Here is a 19,365-nt window from a genome sequence, read left to right as displayed (position 1 = left end):
ATATCCTCAATTCTTGTCATTCCTTTCCCTTTTTTCTGCTCTTCAGCAGTTATTTCCACCATTCTATCCTTCAACTCTCTTATCTGTTCCTCTGCCTCAGTTATTCTGCTGCTGGTTCCTTTTAGAGTATTTTTAATTTCAGCAATTGTGTTATTCTTCTGTTTGCTTATTCTTTATTTCTTCTATGTCCTTGGTGATTGTATTAACTGTGTTCAACGTTTCTTGCATTTTTCCATTTTATTTTCAAGACTTTGGAGCACCTTTATTGTCATTGGTCTAAATTCTCTTTCAGGGAATCTGTTTATTTCCTCTTCATTTATTTGGTCTTGTGAGTTTCTAGCTTTCTCTTTCATTTGTGCTCTATTTCTCTGTCTTTTCATCACTCTTTTCCCCTGGCTTGCTCCACTTGAGGTCTCCTTTTTCAGGCTTTAGGGTTGTATTCCTTCTTCCTTTTGGTTTTTGCCTTTGGAGGGAAATGTTGATTGGGTAATTTGTGTTGATTTCTTGTTAGGGGTGACTTGTACCTGGGTTCTAGTGGGAAAAGATCAAGCAGGTAATTACAGAGATAATGGGACATGTACACACAATTCCACACACACAGTTATAACCAAAGTGTTATAAAGAAAAGATTACAGGAAAATGACTTGGTGAACAAGGCACATTAAAAGTAATATCAACCAGTTAAAAGCAGAACTAGCTAATGCTCAGTCTGGAAAACTACATGAGCAGAGGGCCGACTGGGGAATGCAGAAAAGAGAGCTCAGCAGTTCAACTTGCTTGGCGAAAAAAGAAAGAGTGAATCTAACCAGGGAGAAAAAGAGAGAGATTAAAAAAAAGATGAAAAGGAAGGGAAGGAGAAAAAGAGGGGGTGGAAAAGAGGTTAAAAGAGAGAGAGAACAGAAAAAGTAGAAAAGCAAAGATGAAAGACGTATGTGGAAAAGATTTGTATATATTCAGGAATAGCTATAGCTGGTAAAGAACTGTAGGAAAAGCAGTTGAATATATCAAAAACAAAATAAAAAAACTCATTTTAAAAAAAGGTGAAAAAGAAAAAAAAAGAAAAAAGACATCTTAAAATGAATTTTTTTTTTTAATGACAAGATACGCAAAGAGGAAACTCCACAGCACCACAAAAGGCTAATGTGAATGTGGAAATATGTAGGGGCAATAGACAGTGTGATTTATAAGAAAAAAAGAAAAAATATTAAAATGATTTTTTTAATCAGTTAAGTCCAAGAGGAAAACTCCACAGCACTGAAAAGGGCTAATGTGAAGGTGGAAATATGTAGGAGGAATAAACATTGTGATTTATAAGAAAAAAAGAAAGAAAATGGTTCTCAAGGTCATAGCTCTTCTTGATTGTAGGGTCTGCCCCTGTGCCTGGGGTTGGGTTAGTGTCCTGTGATGTATCCTGATTTCATTTCAGGGAGCTCACCCTGTCCCCCTGGAGGTCTGGGCTCTGCTGCTCTCGCCTAGATGTTTCTTTATAGGAGTTGATCTTTTTGTACAGTTTTTCTGTGTCTTCTTGCCATCTCTTCTTAATACCTTCTGTTTTGGTTAGGTCCATACCATTTCTGTCCTTTATTGTGCCCATCTTTGCATGAAATGTCCTCTTGGTATCTCTAATTTTCTTGAAGAGATCTCTAGTCTTTCCCATTCTATTGTTTTCCTCTATTTCTTTGCATTGATCACTGAGGAAGGCTTTCTTATCTCTCCTTGCTATTCTTTGGAACCCTGCATTCAGATGGGTATATCTTTCCTTTTCTCCTTTGCCTTTTGCTTCTCTTCTCTTCTCAGCTATTTGTAAGGTCTCCTCAGACAACCATTTGGCTTTTTTTCATTTCTTTTTCTTGATGATGGTTTTGGTCACCACCCCCTGTACAATGTCATGAACCTCTATCCATAGTTCTTCAGGCACTCTATCAGACCTAATCCTTTTAATCTATTTGTCACTTTCATTGTATACATGTATAAGTGTATAAGGGATTTGAATAGGTCACCCTGAATGTTCTAGTGGTTTTCCCTACTTTCTTCAATTTAAGCCTGAATTTGGCAATAAGGAGTTCACGATCTGAGCCATAGTCAGCTCCTGATTTTGTTTTTGCTGCCTGTATAGAGCTTCTCTATCTTTGGCTGCAGAGATTATAATCAATCTGATTTCAGTTTTGACCTTCTGGTGATGTGCATTTGTAGAGTTGTCTCTTACGTTGAAAGGGCGTGTTTACTCTGATTAGTGCATTCTCTTGGCAAAATATTTAAAAAGGAATTCTTCATTCTGAGGATTGAATGTGATTTGACTGTGAATTTGGATCAAGGATGGTCACTAACAATTGATCATATGGCAAAACATGTTGTATGAACTTGAACCATTTTCTCATGTAAAGATCAAACATTTTTGAGCTCAAAACAAAGCCTAATTGAAAAGACTCATTAAATAGTGGGTAGGGCATCTTTTTCCTGATTTAGAGACTGAGGCAAGACAGGAATTAAATGTTTTTACTACAAAATAAAATGGTTATTATGTGAAGGAATGAGGACTTCAGCTAATGCAATGGTGGTTATCATTTACAATATATAGATAATCAACACATTGTACACCCTGAAATTATACAATGTTGTATGTCAATTGCATTTCAATAAATCTGAAGGGAAGTGGAACCTCACCAAGCCTTTTCCTCAAACCATGTAGATGATCACTGTTAACATATCTTGTAATACCCACCATGTAATACCCATGTAATGATACCCACTTCTAACATCCACCATGTTAAAAACAAAAACACTGTCAAATTTAAAATCCTGATTTTTAAAGTTTCTGATAGGTTAAAGAGCCCAAGTCAATTCTTCAGTGGTAAAAATCAAGTAACACAAAATAAAATTTATGCTTACATAAGCACCTGATACTGCTTCCACTACAAAGTATTACTGACTCATTTTAGATTCTGACATTCTCATGATTCCCTTTTGGATGATGACAAGTACTTCAGAACAGTGCCTAAAGGGAAACTAATTTATTATTCTGAGAGAAAACTCAAAGCAGATGTCTTGGACACCCATCTTTTAAAATATTTAATTTTAAATGTAACGCAGTACAGAATTACAAGAGTTTTCTTCAGGCACAGAGAAGCTACATTACATTTTTCAGCCTCCACTGTTAGCTTTATAGGGCCTCTTGTAAATAAATGTCCCAAAGGGGAGATTTACTTCTTTTAATTCATTTTTAATGCAGAAGGTCCCCTAGGGTAACAGAGGTACTCTGCTGGAAAGGGGAGGGAAAATGCTATGAAGTCCCACTTCCTTCTTAGGCAGCTATCTGGAACATTATGTGGATTCTCTAAATCCCTGATGAGGTCCCAGGAGCTAAAGTCAGAATTTCAAGTCAGAAATTCCCGTTAGTCCCTTACCATGATGATGCCTGAGGAATGCTGCAGAATACCTTGTCAAATTGTGATTCAGTTCATTTAATGTTATTTTGGACTTCCTTGGTGGCTGAGATGGTAAAGAATCAGCCTGAGATGTGGGACACCTTTGTTTGATCCCTGGGTTGGGAAGGTCCCCTGGAGGAAGGCATGGCAACCCACTCCAGTATTCTTGCCTGGGGAATCCCATGGACAGAGGAGTCTGTCGGGCTACAGTCCATGGGGTTGCAAAGTGTTGGACACGACTGAGCAACTAAGCACAATGTTACTTTGCCTGGAGGAACTTCAGATCTGTGGAATGTATCCTTCTCCTCATAAATTTAGCTTTGCCTGTTGGAAGACAACTTACTGGAATGGGGGCTGGCACCAAAAGTGTATGTCCCACTTCCAGCCTCTTGACTGAGGTTCTGGGAAGCTGAGGGGAGCTCCTCACTATTGCTGAGCACAGTTGTGAAAAAAACATTTAAAAACAACATGAGCTTCAGCAAAGCTCCGTCACTGATTGCGTGGATGACTCCCTGATCCTTTAGTTCCTGTCTGTAAAATGGGATATTGATATGTTGTGAACTTTCAGCAAACTGAGGGCATGTTGATTATTTAGATCATGGACAGAGACGTAGCAGTTTGTGACCAGCGTCACCCATTTTCTTCAGACATAAGCATTGTGGTGATGACATCTGTTGTCGCTGTGGCAGGGACCTTGGAGGTCACCTTATTTATTGGCAAAGACCCTGGGCACACATGGGCTGAGGTGCTCAGAGCCATACCCAAAGCTCAGGCGTCTCTTCTTATCTCTTGTTCAAGATTTTATACTATGCCAAGCCTCCCAGTGGAAGCTTGCTAACTATTTACAAATTCAGTTTAGGGGATGGATTATTTCTGAAGGGTATGGTGCCCTGCCCATGCCCTGGGCTGCTGGGCCTCATCCTCCAGATCCCTGGCATACATCAGGTCTGTGCTGGCATCAATGAATGCTGACTCAACTTTCTGCACTGGGAAGTTATCCCTGTGTAGATGAGACAGCACTTGGAAGAAACCCTTCCAGAGGAATATTTCTGACTCTTTGGGGAATACGTGTTGTCCAGTATTCAAACTAGAGAGAAGAAAAGGGAAGTATCATTTGCTACTGATGTTTAATTTCCTGGAACTTCCTAAAACTCATATTTTATTACATATAATAACACAAAAAAAAGGTTCTATCTGGAAAGAAAATATACTAGGAAAGTGATGGACAGATTTTCTAGAAGAAATTCATGTTAACAAAGTCATTTAATTTTTTTTATTTATTGGGGCATAGTTGGGTTAGTTTCAGGTATACAGCAAAGTTATTCAGTTATACATATACATATATTCATTCTTTTTAATTTTTTTTCCTCACATAGGTAGTTGTTGTTGTTCAGTTGCACAGTTGTGTTCAAATCTTTGTGACCTCATGGACTGCAGCAAGCTAGGCTTTCCTGTCCTTCACTGTCTCCCAGAAGTTGCTCAACTCATGTCCATTGAATTGGGGGTGCCATCCAATCATCTCATCCTCTGTCGTCCCCTTCTTCTCCTGCCTTCAATTTTTCCCAGCACCAGGGTCTTTTCTAATGACAGAATACTGAACAAAGTCATCTTAAGTTAAATAAAAGAAAGTTGTATGAAGAGCCTTCTTATTGGTGTGAAACCAATACATTGAAGGTGTGGATCTTTCCAAACTTTGATACTTAAACAATAAGCAAAGCCATTGTTGGCCTTCTCGGACTCTCCTGAAAGTTGAGGCAGGTCCAAGAGGCTGTGAGTTCATTCCTGAAAGGGGCTTCCTCTGGTCTTACAGGCACTAACCCTGAAGGTGGAGAACACAGATTGGATATTTGCAGACATCTAATGTAGGGGCTTTGCAGGCTGCCTCAGAACCCAGGCCCAGCATCCAGGCACCTTCACTCACCCTGGTGTTTTTTACACTTCTCTCTGTAACGGATACTATTGAATTAAAAAAAAAAAAAACACAGCCTGAGACTTGCAAGTTAGGTTTCATTTGGAGCAAAATAAGGACTATAGCCCAGGAGACAGCACCTCAGAAAACCGCTCCAAAGAGGCAGAATGTAAGATAAGTATATATGTGATTTTGGTGAAGGAGTACGTGTAATCAAGCAGTTTTTTTCTTTTGTTTGTTTTGGTTTGGTTTTTTTTGCAGAAAGTTTCTGCTAGTCATGAGGAGCAGTCATCGGCATGAAAGATTTTAGTGCTTTTCTAGATATCGGGGAATATAAAAATTGGACTCATAATTAGCCCCTAAAAATACCTAACCATCTGAAAAACTGTTCTTCAAATCCCCTTCCCCCTACCTAGTGCAGAGTACCCTTTTCTTCTCTCCACCTTGAACTCCTTTCAGGGGGTGTTGAAAATCAGCAGCTGTAACAACACAAGATTTAATCCTCATAGAGGTAGATGGCAAGTGCCAATGGAAAGTGCTAATTTGTAGTTGACAGTACCTCATGACAAAAAAGGACATCAGCATTACTTTTCAAAATGGACAGTAAAACTTGCCTTGCTAAACTGCACAGCACTAATGAATTAGAAACTAGCTCACAGCATTGTGCCTTCTTCCCCCTCTGAATATTCTCTATATTTGCAAGAATTTTTATGAGGCATTGCTGATGTTCAGTGATATGTGTGTGTGAAAGTGAGAGCCATGTTAACATGGTATTTGTAAAAAGTGATATTTCTTCATGTTTTCACTCTAGCCATGGCCAGGCATGCTTTTTCATAAGTTAGTATATAGATATAATTCTCTAGTATGTTTAATAGTTACATATACTTAATATGCATTTGCTTAATATATATATACACATAAATATCTATGTATGTATTGTTGACTTAAAAAATAGTCACAATTTAGAAGTTGAGAATTATGTGTTATTGGATGGGAAATTTTAGGATTCAGGCCCTGGAGACAGCATCTCCAGTGACCCTGAGAAAATTGTTCTGAGGGGGCAGTGGGAGGAGTCATATTATATAGAAGCTTGTAACTAGGGGCAGGTAGTCTGAACATCAAAAGATTATTGTTAATTAAGGAAAACCAGGTATCTCAAGTTAAGGAATTTAGTGCTTTTCTGTGCATGGGAAGATGCAAGAGTCTGGGCTACCTGAAACCATCCCTTTCATATGCATCTCAGCTGTCTGGGGTCAGTGCTCATCACAGGAGTCCCTAGTGGGGTCAGTGCTCATGGGGGGAGCACCTAGTGGGGTCAGTGCTCATGGGGGGGGGGAAGTGTCTAGTGGGGTCAGTGCTCATGGATTGGGGGAGTGCCTAGTTGCTGCTCCCTGTGCTTTTTCACATCAGCCTTCCCCACCCCCAGCTCCTCAACACTCACCATGGGAAGTGGGGGTGGTTGATGGCTGCTGTAAAGCAAGCCTGTTCTTCCTGGGCTCAAAAATTTACATTCGGAGGGCCAGAATCTTTGATAGCTGTGACATCCTCGTTTATTAATATGGCAGGAAATGCTCCATTTCACAGCATACATACCCATGTAATAATTTCTCAAGTTCTTTAAATTAGGACTATTTGAAGATGACTAAATAATTTCTTAAGGATGAAAAGTAGAAATGATTAGTCAATCAGTCATGTCTGACTCTTTACCACCCCATGGACTGTAGCCTGGCTGGCTCCTCTGTCCGTGGAATTCTCCAGGTAGAATAGTGGAGTGGGTAGCCATTCCCTTCTCCAGGACATCTTCCCAACCCAGGGATTGAACCTGGGTCTCCTGCACTGCAGGCAGATTCTTTATCACATAAGCCACCAGGGAAGCCCTTCTTAAGTATAAATGGCCCCATATTCTTGATATATATATTTCACAATGCAATTAAGAATGATATATGAATAATTATTTTCCCAATTTTCTTCTGTATTAAAACTTGCACTAGTTTCTGGCTCCAGGCTATGCTTCTCTCAGGACATACTGGGATTAGAAGTGGGAGGGAAAACAAGTGCAGTGGGCTTTCTTTGCAACTCTAACTTTAGGAGCAAGTCTTATATGGAAGATGAGACCTGGGCCAGGATATCTCCTGGTTCCTGGTATTCCTAATCATGAAGTTGCTTGGGATGCCCCAAAACTTTGGGAAACTTGTATATGGACAGGAAAGCAGTTTTGAAAGACACCTCCTCCACTTTCAAATTGTGCCCTGTCTCCAGGTTCGGAGAGATCTTGGAAGAATGCCCAGTGCTCGCATTGAGATGGCATTCAATACTCCTTTTGAGGACTAGAGTCACAAAACTATGACAGTGCACGTTTCTTGTATTATCTATAAAATAAATAAATAAAATTTGTAAAGCATTTTTAATTCCTCAGAGATAAGAGTTTTTGATAGGTTCTAGTAATAAAAAAATGGTAAATGGAAACTATGTCTGTAACATTAACTTTTATTTAAGATATGCAAACCTCTGATATTCATTTTATGGGATGTCGGTGTTTTATGTCAGTGAAGATAGGTTTATGATTTTCTCTTGTGACTGGGGTTCTCTTAGCCCTATTTTCACCATATCACCAACTTCAGCATGGATTCTACTACAATGGCATTTTCATCATCTGAATATAACAATATCTTCCTGGAAAAAATGAATAGCAATTTTTGGATAATGGAAGCCTATATTCCATTTTCAAATGAGAATAATTATTGATCGTTTTCCAGTCCAGACAAAAATTCCAAACAAGTTCCCCAAATACCAAGAAAATACTCTTAAACCCCTATATAACAATCTAACAAGGGTATCTGAGTACTATTAATGGTTACATATTATTATTTACTTTACTGGTTACACCATTACTATACTGGTTATAATGTTTAAAAGAATTAAAGATACCATCTAAAATTGGACCCAAGGTTGCAATAGATTGAATTACAGATACCATCTAAAATTGGACCCAAGCTTGCAATAGATTTGGTAGGTTTGAAGAAGTAAAATTCACAAGTCATGAGTGGTTAAACCCTCCAGGAAAAGGAGGTAAAGATTATCATCATAACATACTAATATAACGTCTAACGTAAGAAGCCACCAGTCAGCTTGCTGTGTAACAAACCATCTCAAATCTAGTGTATTTTTAATAGAGGTGTACGTGAGAGATACTATGGGTTCAGTTCCAGGCCGCCACAATGAAATGAATATTGGAATAAAGTCAGCCACATGAATTTTTTGGTTTTCTAGTGCAAATTGCCAACATCCGCTGGATCATCGAAAAAGCAAGATAGTTCCAGAAAAACATCTATTTCTGCTTTATTGACTATGCCAAAGCCTTTGACTGTGTGGATCACAATAAACTGTGGAGAATTCTGAAAGAGATGGTAATACCAGACCATCTGACCTGTCTCTTGAGAAACCTGTATGCAGGTCAGGAAGCAACAGTTAGAACTGGACATGGAACAACAGACTGGTTCCAAATAGGAAAAGGAGTACGTCAAGGCTGTATATTGTCACCCTGCTTATTTAACTTACATGCAGAGTACATCATGAGAAACACTGGGCTGGAAGAAACACAAGCTGGAATCAAGATTGCCAGGAGAAATATCAATAACCTCAGAAATGCAGATGACACAACCCTTATGGCAGAAAGTGAAGAAGAACTAAAGAGCCTCTTGATGAAAGTGAAAGAGGAGAGTGAAAAATTTGCCTTAAAGCTCAACGTTCAGAAAACTAAGATCATGGCATCTGGTCCCATCACTTCATGGAAAATAGATGGGGAAGCAATGGAAACAGTGTCAAACTTTATTTTTCTGGCCAAAATCACTGCTGATGGTGATTGCAGTCATGAAATTAAAAGACGCTTACTCCTTGGAAGGAAGGTTATGGCCAACCTAGATAGCATATTGAAAAGCAGAGACATTACTTTGCCAACAAAGGTCTGTCTAGTCAAGGCTATGGTTTTTCCATTGGTCATGTATGGATGTGAGAGTTGGACGGTGAAGAAAGCTGAGTGCCGAAGAATTGATGCTTTTGCACTGTGGTGTTGGAGAAGACTCTTGAGAGTCCCTTGGACTGCAAGAAGATCCAACCAGTCCATCCTAAAGGAGATCAGTCCTGGGTGTTCATTGGAAGGACTGATGTTGAAGCTGAAACTCCAATACTTTGGCTACCTCATGCGAAGAGTTGACTCATTGGAAAAGACCCTAATGCTGGGAAGGATTGGGGAGTAGGAGGAGAAGGGGACGACAGAGGATGAGATGGTTGGATGGCATCACTGACTCTATGGACATGGGTTTGGGTAAACTCCGGGAGTTGGTGATGGACAGGGAGGCCTGGCGTGCTGCGATTCATGGGGTCGCAAGAGTCAGACACGACTGAGCAACTGAATTGAACTGAACTGAGTGCATGTTTATATTATATTGCAATCTAGTAAGCTTACAACAGCATTGTCTTTAAAAAAGCAATGAGCAAAACTTGATTAAAAGTACTTTATTGCTTAAAAATGCTAATCATTATCTGACAATGCAGGGATGCCACAGATATTCAGTTTGTAAAAGCACAGTCAAGCAAAGGGCTATGAAAGCAGATCTGTCTGTATTCCTCATGCTGGTGGGCTCATGCTAGCGAGGTGAGGATATTGTCTCTTACTTGTGTGGGTGTTGCCATCAAGTGACCTGGGGCTGCGAGCCTGGCATTTAATTCCCAGCAGGCTGGCCTGGTCTTGTCTATTTGGTGGTGATTGAGAGTTCTCAAAAAGCAGCAAAACAGGCCAGCTTCTACATGCAAGGTTTTTCCAACTCTATGCTGCTTTAAGATTTGCTATAAAACACAGGGCCAAGTCCAGAAGCAGTGGAGGAGGAGCTGGCCATGGCCATGGACAAAATAAAAGGAGTTCTTATGCTGTTTTTGCAAATAACTCACCATAATCACACACTTTCACCCAGAATCACCTACAGTTAAAAGTTTTTCTGATGGGCACATAGAGATTCAGGGCCTCTCATGTGGCATTAGGGGTAAAGAATTCACCTGCCAATGCAGGACTCATAAGAGATGTAGGTACGATTCCTGGGCCAGGAAGATCCCCTGGAGGAGAGTATGGCAACCTGAGTATTCTTGCCTGGAGAATTCCATGGACAGAGGAGCCTGGTGGGCTATAGTCCATAGGGTTGCGAAGAGTTGGACATGACTGAAGTGACTTAGCATGCATGCACACACATAGAGATTCAAGATACAGTAAGTCTTCTACATATGAACCTTCAAGTTTCCAACTTCAGAGATGCAAATGTGCATTTGCATGTCCAGATATGTATGTTAGTTTGTGTGTCTGACATACATTATCATGTGTATGCATCCTTTATAAGTGGTTATGTTTTGGGGTACTTTACAGTACTATATAGAGTACAGTAGTACAATATCTTTCTTTCAAGCCCAGAAGGTCTGGAAGCAAGCATAAAAGCAGCAGTGATACAACTGGTACGGCTAAGAAGAGAGTCACAACACAGGGAATGGCAAAGGGATTTTCTTATTTGAGGAGACACTGTTAGTTTTGAGGCACAGGACTTGAATGTAGGACAGCGCATGAAAGCTGTGGCAGCCGTTCAGTGTGCAACCCAGTACTGTCTTGTCTTGTATGATGAGGACAAAAGAGATACTACCCAGACATCGCTGGATCATTTTTTCAAGAGGGTAGATAGAATTTAATCCAGCAAGGAACCAGAACCAGTGCCATCATCTTCAGGCATGAATGAAATCGCAGCTTGCCCTCCACCTCCTGTTGCTGATGATCCTTCAACTCTACCATCTCCCACCTCCTCTCCCTCTTTCAGTCAGTAACTTTTCTTGTCTGTTCCCTCGATGCCATCCCCTGTATGCCAGCTGTTGTACTGTACTACTGTACTTTCCAAGGTCTGAACTGTAAGATTAAAAATGTTTTCTTTATCTTTTGTGTTTGGTTTTTATGTATTATTTTTGTGAAAAGTATTATGAACCTATCACAGTGCAGTACTGTGTAGCCAGTTTTGTTAGCTGGGTGTTTAGGCTAACTTTGTTGGGCTTAAAAACAAATGGACATATGAATGCTCTCAGTATGGAACTCGTTTGTATGTAGGGAACTTACTGTATATTTTCCACTTGAAGTAAACTTGGATAAAAATGTTTGTGAACTATTAAAGTGAGTATTCAAACAGAGAAAGTTTGAATGCAAAGGATAGTTGTATTTATAAGTGAAAAACTTGAAAGTGGCAGCAACTGTGTTAAAGAACAAATGTTATGAACACCTTGGGGAACTTTGTATTTTCCTTTTGACACTTTCAACTCCTCTAAGGCGTTTTATGTCAAAGTGTGTGATCCCGTGGACTATACAGTCCATGGAATTCTCCAGGCCAGAATACTGGAGTGGGTAGCCTTTCCCTTCTCCAGGGAATCTTCCCAACCCAGGGATAGAACTCAGGTCTCCCACATTGCAGTCTGATTCTTTACTAGCTGAGCCACAAGGGAAGCCCAAGAATACTGGAGTGGGAGCGTATCCCCTCTCCAGCAGATCTTCCTGACCCAGGAATCAAACTGGGATCTCCTGCATTGCAGGCAGATTCTTTACCAACTGAGCTATGAGGGAAGCCCATAATGATTTTATTCAGTCTGAATTTGGCCTCTATATTAGCTTGCTAGGGCTATCACAAGAAAGTACCACAGACAGACCCAGTGGCTTAAAGAAGAGAAATATATTTTCTCCTTGTCTAGGGGCTAGAAGTCCAAGGTCCAGGTATTGCCAGGGTTGATTTCTCCTGAGGCCTCTCTTCTTGGCTGGCAGATGGCCACTTTCTCCATGTGTATCTTGCTTTTGTGTATGTCTCTCTTCTCAAAAAGACACCAGTCAGCACTGGATTAGGGCCCACCCATATGACCTATTTTAATTTAATCATCTTTGAAAAGTCCTATTTCCAAGTACAGTCAACTCTGAGGCACTGTGCATTAGGACTTCAGTATATGAATTTGAGGGGAACATGCAATTCAACTCATAAACATCTTCTTTGAGCTTTCTGCAGCCACCTCTGCACACACCCCTGTGATGAGCTCCTACCAGGTTGGAAAGGAGACAGGACAATGGATTTTCCCTATAATGAGAAAGCAGTCACACAAGGGCCTAGACTTCAACAGTGTGGTTGAAGCGAGAATATCATTCTCTATGGCCTCCTCACCTGTGGAGGTAGGAAGAGAAGATTTTCAGGCCAACGTGGACACATCAGCTGGGACAGAGAAGGACTGGGGTCCTGGGAGCCTGCTGTGTCTTGGGGGCTGGTCGTTGACATGGTGTGTGCGCAGATTGGGAAATAATTTCCAGGCATGAGGCAGGACAAGAGGCGAATAGAGTTTGTTAGAATGAGAGACACTGTTAGAACAGCAGGCTGGCTCAAGGGAGAGCCAGCCCCTTTCATGGGCTTGTGGCCACTTATTATAGTCTCAGGACAAAGAAAATGCCTATGGAGAGGGGTCGTGTTAGTCATTGATCGGGACTCTATACGGTGCATATATTACTTAATATGGAGATGGCAGCTGGTTGTTTATGAACAGGATGGCTCATGACCATAGTTGCCATGGAGCCTGGCTAATTCTGGTGATATTGTCTTAGGACCTCAGTACAGGGCTCCACAGATGTGACCTGGTCTGCTTGGAGGAGATGCTCAGCAGGTGCCCTGGGGCACACTGACCAAGCCGTGCTTTGTGACCACCCTGGAGAGGGAGAGAGGGCAGGGTCCTTTCTGTATTTGGGGGCCCCGTAGGTCCTCTTGCATGGACACACACTGAAAGGGCACAGGCATTTGGAGGTTGAGCCCACATGTCACCGCTTCATACTTACAAGTATGTGGTAGGCAAGCAGCAAGCGCATCCGTGTGGTGAGTGGCACTAGCTCCCAGCCCAGACTACAGAACTGTAGTTATGGTTTAACAGGTAGCTTTATAATTAAGGCCTCAGAGCTTTGCTAATTGGTGGGACTCTCTAGTGGTCCAAAAAGTGCTCTTAAATGAGGCTGCTTTCTTGGCAGGGCGAGGAAGTGTTAGTGCCATAGATGGGGATCAAGGACCATGTGACGGTGTTACACGCTCAGCAGGCAAACAGTTGTGAGCTATCCCAGTGAAAAACACAAGACATTCACATCAGGAGAAGAAAGTGATGAGTGATACTATTAGGAAGGACTGGCCAAACATTTGAAGCTAAGGAGCCATACCCCGGGGGACTGGGGGATGAAGGACTGAGAAGATGGCATGAAGGCCTCTAGGCTTGGGGAGAACACCAATGGGACAAGGAGGAGGCAGGTGTGTGCAGGGTGTTGCGTCACATCGGAGAGCAGATTGTGGTGGTAAAGGGTGTGTTTACAAGTAAGCAGATGGTCAACTTGGGTTATAAAGCAAAAAGTCCTGAGTATCATGCAAAGGAGTTTAAGCTCAATTCTTAGACTTTGAGTAGCCACTATATGCTTTTGGGTAGCAGTGATCATTGGAGGATATGGCATCCAATGGAATGCTTTAATCTGAAAGACAGATGATATGAAAGCAGTTCATGAGTCACTGAAATCCAGAGGGAGGACAGCCATTCAAGGAAGGGAGTATTAAAAAGACGAGCAAGGGAATGAGGAACGTGTTCACGGGGTGTAACTGGGGAGCCAGCTTCCTGATGGGCGCCCTTCCCCACCCTCTCGTGCTCCTGCTGATTCTCCATCCATTTCCCATCCTCCCCTGTGCTGATCCCCATCATAGGGGCTGACCCCACAGCCTGCCTTTCCAGGTCCGTGGTCAGCTGGCCTCCTGCTGGATTCAGCCAATCTGAGGTACTTGGGAGATAAGGACAGAAGAGAGGGAGATTTCCCTCCTATTCTCTTGACTGCTAGCATCATCTCCAGCAATAGCTGTGTTTCCTCCGGACCCTTGTTTATCCTGAATTGGGTCTACCTGACATCCACAAGCAAATCCTGGTCCAGATCCATGAGCACCACATGATCCTTTGCTCTTCCCAGTTTGCATGATGCTTGCAAAATATAAACCTCAGAGCTCCCCACTTGCAGAAACTCCTCCCAGGCCCCTGGGAAGGTCCTAGCAGCGTGTGAAATTTGTAACTGCAAGGCATTTAAAATAATACTGCTATCTCTTTCTCCTCCAATTCCTCCATTACAAATTCCTCTCGTTGGGATCAGGTACTTGTAGACCTTAAGAGGAGGTGGGACTGGGGAAGCTTTCAGGCTGTGGTTAATGGGATGCAGTTCCCTGCAGCCTTGGTATATGACGATCTTCATGGCATGAGCCACTCCCAGGCTCTATCCCAGTGTGATTGTTTCTCAAGATCCAGTTACCCTGAAGTGTAAGTGGCTTGGAGGAAAATCTCAGAGTCCAAAGTTCACATGCAGAAGCCCCAAACTTTATATAAAAGAAACTTGAGGCTTTCCCCAATATAGCAGTATCCCAAACATGAACATATTTCCAATGATGAACTGTGAGTTAAGTAAATTTTTCTTAAAAAAATAAAACTGTTAATAATAAAATACTTTGTTTCATTATACCAGAGGAAGTAATCATTTTTATTCTCTCCTTCTAAAGAACTAGCATCATAAGACATTGTCAAAGTGACCAAAGAGCAAGCAGGCAAAATATAGAGGATTTGTGAGTATGGTGAAGGTAAGCCAGTTAGCAAATAAAAACAAGATCTGTTTCTCCTGAATTTTGTGGCATTTAAAGCTTTTAAGTATTTATGCTTTTTCTCATTCAAAGTAAGTGTTGCTGTTGTTCAGCCGCCCAGTCATGTCTGCCTCTTTGAGACCCCATGGACTGCAGCACGCCGGGTCTCCCTCACCATCTCCTGGAGTTTGCCCAAGTTCACATTCATTGAACTGTTCGTGTTCAAGTTCATGCCATACAGCTATCTCATCCTCTGCTGCCCTCTTTTCCTTCTGCCCTCGATCTTCCCCAGCATCAGGGACTTTTCCAATGAGCTGTCTGTTCACATCAGATGACCAAAATACTGGACCTTCATCTTAGCATCAGTCCTTCCAGTGAATATTCAGGGTTGATCTCCCTTAAGATTGACTGATTGGATCTCCTTGCTGTCCAAGGGACTTTCAGGAGTCTTCTCTAACACCACAGTTTGAAGGCATCAATTCTTTGGTGCTCTGCTTTCTTTACAGTCCAGCTCTCACAACCATACATTACCACTGGAAAGACCATAGCCTTAACTATTCAGACCTTTGTTAGCAGAGTAATGTCTCTGCTTTTGAACATACTGTATAGGTTTGTCATCACTTTCCTGCCAAGAAGCAATCATCTTCTGATTTCATGACTGCAGTCACCATTTGCAATGATTTTGTAGCCCAAGGACAGGAAATCTGTCACTACTTCCACCTTTCCCCCTTCTATTTGCCATGAAGTAATGGGGCCGGATGCCATGATCTTAGTTTTTTAATCTTTAGTCTTAGGCCAGCTCTTTGACTCTCCTCCTTCACCCTCATCAAGAGACTCTTTAGTTCCTCTTCACTTTCTGCCATTAGGGTGGTATCATCCACATGTCTGAGGTTGATGTTTCTTTTGCTGTCTTGATTCTGGTTTGTAGCTCATCCAGCCTGGCATTTCTCATGACGTGCTCTGCGTATAGATTAAACAAACAGGGTGACAACAGACAGCCTGTTGTCACCTATCAGCCTGTCATACTCCTTTCTCAATCTTGAACCAGTTGATCTTGAATCAGTTGTTCCATACCGGGTTCGAACTTTGCTTCTTGACCCACATACAAGTTTCTCAAGAGACAGGTAAGATGGTCTGGTATTCCCATCTCTCTAAGAACTTTCCACAGTTTGTTATGACCCATACAGCCAAAGGCTTTAGCATAGTTGATGAAACAGAGATAGATGTTTTTTTCTGAAGTTCCCCTGCTTTCTCTATAATCCAGTGAATATTGCAATTTGATCTCTAGTTCCTCCTCCTTTTCTAAACCCAGCTTGGATATCAGGAAGTTCTTGGTTCACAAAATGCTGAAGCCTTGCATGCAAAATTTTAAGCATGTCCTTAACAGCACAGGAAATGTGTGCAATTGTCTGATAGTTAGCACATTCTTTGGTACTACCCTTCTTGAAAATTGGGATGAGGATTGACCTTTTCCAGTCTGTGGCCACTGCTCTGTCTTCCAGACTTGCTGACATAATGAATGCAAAATCTTGTATTCATTAAGTGTATTGTTGACCAAAAAAGATGCACAATGTGAGAGTTGTAAATTAAGTTTTATTTGGGGCAAAATGAAGACTGCAGCCCAGGAGAGAGCACCTCAGACAGTTCTGAGAGGCTGCTCCAAAGAGGCAGTGGCAGAAGGTCAATATATAAGATTTTGGTGAAGGGTGAGTTCAATGCAATCAAGTGCTTACTTTACTAAGGTTTTCTGCTAGTCACAAGAAGTTGATGACACCATAAAGGGATTTAGTGATTTTCTAGATATGAAGAGATGCAAGGATTGGAATCATGAAATCAGTTTCTGAAAATATCTATCTATCTAAAGACCACGCAGAAATTAAAAGATGCTTGCTCCTTGGAAGAAAAGATATGACCAGCTTTGTTCAGTCACCAGCAAATACTCTTGGCAAGTACCAATTTATAGTTGACAAGCAAGTGGCAGTTTGTAGTTGACAGTATATATTTTATTTAATATTTTATTTATATTTTTATATCCTTTCCTTAAAGGGGGCCTTAGGTTGCATTAGTATCGGGTGACAAGTCCTGGACCTGCTTAGAAAGGCAGCATATTCCCTTGTTGCATCTTGAGGTCACCTGGTTTTTGGATGCTCCTACGGGGCACCCTTGTAGCAAATACTTTTCACAATCCACCGTGCCTGAAGCAGTCTCACTCCTCTCAGCTTTGTCACAGCCCTCCCTGACTGATACACCCATCAACTGTCTACTTTCTGCTCAGTAGTTCTAGGATCAGATGGGAGGCATGGTCCATGCAGAGCTCCCTGCACTGCCCAGGTGGGCCTCTTTGGCTTCCTGGAGGCTGCCCGCACCTTGCCTGCATACCGGGTGGGGTACCACACTCTCTCCATGTGCTTTGGGCCCAAGCTTCTTCATGCAGCGGTGTTGCATCTGTCTTTATATAAACCTGGCTTCATGCTCAGCACAGAGTAGGGCTCACATGGTGGAGTTTGTCAGTGGCTTCCAAAGACTGGAGGAGCTTTGGGTAGGTGGGGAGGATTTTCAGGGGGCTCAGGAGCCTGAGCAGGGCAGGTGTGGCCCCTGGAGGCTGCAGAGCTGGAGGCAGGGCTGGGGCAGGTCTCTGGAGGAGAGATAGAGGCAAGCTGCAAAGCCTCGTTTCTTAGGAAAGTTTGAATAAGTAATACCAAAAATATATGTTATGCTCCCATACCTGATAAGGAAGAAATAAAAACAATTTCATTCTAATTGTCACTACATATTATACATTTCTTAGATGAGGCATTTAAACAACCTCTAATTGGCATGCACCTGTGATTACCATAGTATGAAGAAAACTACCAGTGACTTCTGAAAAGTGGAATATTTCCTGCCAATATTTATCAGTAAACAAAGATGTCGATTGCAGCCGTCATGGATGATGAGCTGGTGAGCCCTGAGAGAACTCAGGAAGGAAAGAATACCTGCCACCTAGCAGCCAGCTGACTGCAGCCACTCCCTATGGTGACTCCTCAGGATGTGAAAGCACAGGATACTGGCCCCAGATAGCTAGGATGCATATCAAAGGAATGATTTCAGTAATCCCTGGCTCTTGTTCCTTCCCATACATAGGAAAAGTGCTAAATTCTTTAACTTGGATTATCTGGTTTTCTTTAATTAACAATAATTTGATGTTCAGACTACCTGCCCTTAGTTGCAAAACTTCTATATAACCTGGTTCCTCCCCTTTACCTCTTTAGAACAGGTTTCTCAAGGTTACTTGAGATGCTGTCTCCCAGGCTTGAAATCCTAAAAATTCCCATAAAACATAATTCTCAACTATTAGGTTGTGAATATTCTTAAGTTGACATTTCCACTATTAAAGGATCTGTCTGGCACATTCCAGGTGAGGTCCTGACATCCTGGAAGCAAGGGAGAGTGCCTGTGTTTCCTGAAACCTATCTCTAAGCCCTGTCCTTTATTAATCTATCATCTTTCCACGTGGCCCTCTTCTTTGATAGAGGGAAGGAGAAAAGCATTACAAAATAACTTTCTAGTATTTTAGAAGCTACAGAGAGAGAACATGAAGAATTATAACTTTTCTTCTGTTTTGTTAATATGCTCCAAGTGCTGCTGGCCTTGGAGGAATCATTAAGCCACCCTCCGATTATTAAAATAAATTATCAGCACAGGCTCTCCAGAAGCATGAAGATTTAAATTGGAGATGTTGCACATTTGTCTGCTGTTACATTAATAAGTATTTCAGACACATTAATTTCATAACTGTGTGTGCTTTGTTGCTCAGTTGTGTCCGACTCTTTGATCCCGTGGATTGCAGCCCACCAGGCTTGTCTGTCCTTGGGGATTCTCCAGCAAGAATACTGGAGTGGCTTGCTATGCCCTCCTCTAGGGGGTCTTCCCAACCCAGAGATCGAACCCAGGTCTCCTGCATTGCAGGTGGATTCTTTACCTACTGAGCCACCAGGGAAGCCCAATTTCATAGCTATTTATGAACTATATAAAATGTTGCTTTAGATAGACCTTGTAAAAATGACTTTTTTCCCTTAATATAGTTACAAAGAAACTTTATGAGAGACATAATATTACTTTGTGGGTGGGAAATGTTTCTCCAACATTATGTTAAAAGTGGTTACAATAAAACATCCACATCAGGCACCATGCACACCATTCACATCCCACCCTCTTGAGTTAGAGTTTGTGCCAAGGCTTCAGAATACAGAGAGAATGCCCTAGAAACTTACAGCCCTCTCCCCAGTGCATCATGGTGTGATCCCTTTTCTTATAGGGAAATAGTGCACCCTACAGAAAAATTGCTTTCACCACTGAA

At 41.7% G+C, this 19,365-nt stretch overlaps 1 protein-coding gene across 11 annotated transcripts in view; it reads left to right on the top strand.

Moving 5' to 3' along the window:
* Positions 1 to 19,365, top strand: part of GABRG3 (gamma-aminobutyric acid type A receptor subunit gamma3) — a 681,490-nt gene that overhangs the window by 467,566 nt on the left and 194,559 nt on the right. For 3 of the 11 annotated variants that reach the window (XM_081551397.1, XM_081551402.1, XM_081551398.1), the window contains exon 3: positions 14,949 to 15,026. The exons of 7 other annotated variants lie outside the window; for them this stretch is intronic. In XM_081551397.1, coding sequence (XP_081407523.1) covers positions 15,018 to 15,026 — 9 coding nt within the window. In that variant the 5' untranslated portion in view covers positions 14,949 to 15,017. Of the gene's footprint in view, positions 1 to 14,948; positions 15,027 to 16,890; positions 16,972 to 17,864; positions 17,967 to 19,365 lie in introns of all 11 variants that reach the window. One more of the 11 variants, XM_081551393.1, reaches the window with a different exon arrangement.

This window comes from Giraffa tippelskirchi, chromosome 12 (assembly GCF_054371585.1).
Source record: "Giraffa tippelskirchi isolate mGirTip1 chromosome 12, T2T-mGirTip1v1.2.pri, whole genome shotgun sequence".
Classification (NCBI taxonomy): Eukaryota; Metazoa; Chordata; class Mammalia; order Artiodactyla; family Giraffidae; genus Giraffa; species Giraffa tippelskirchi.
This window is presented reverse-complemented; position numbering and strand designations above follow the sequence as displayed.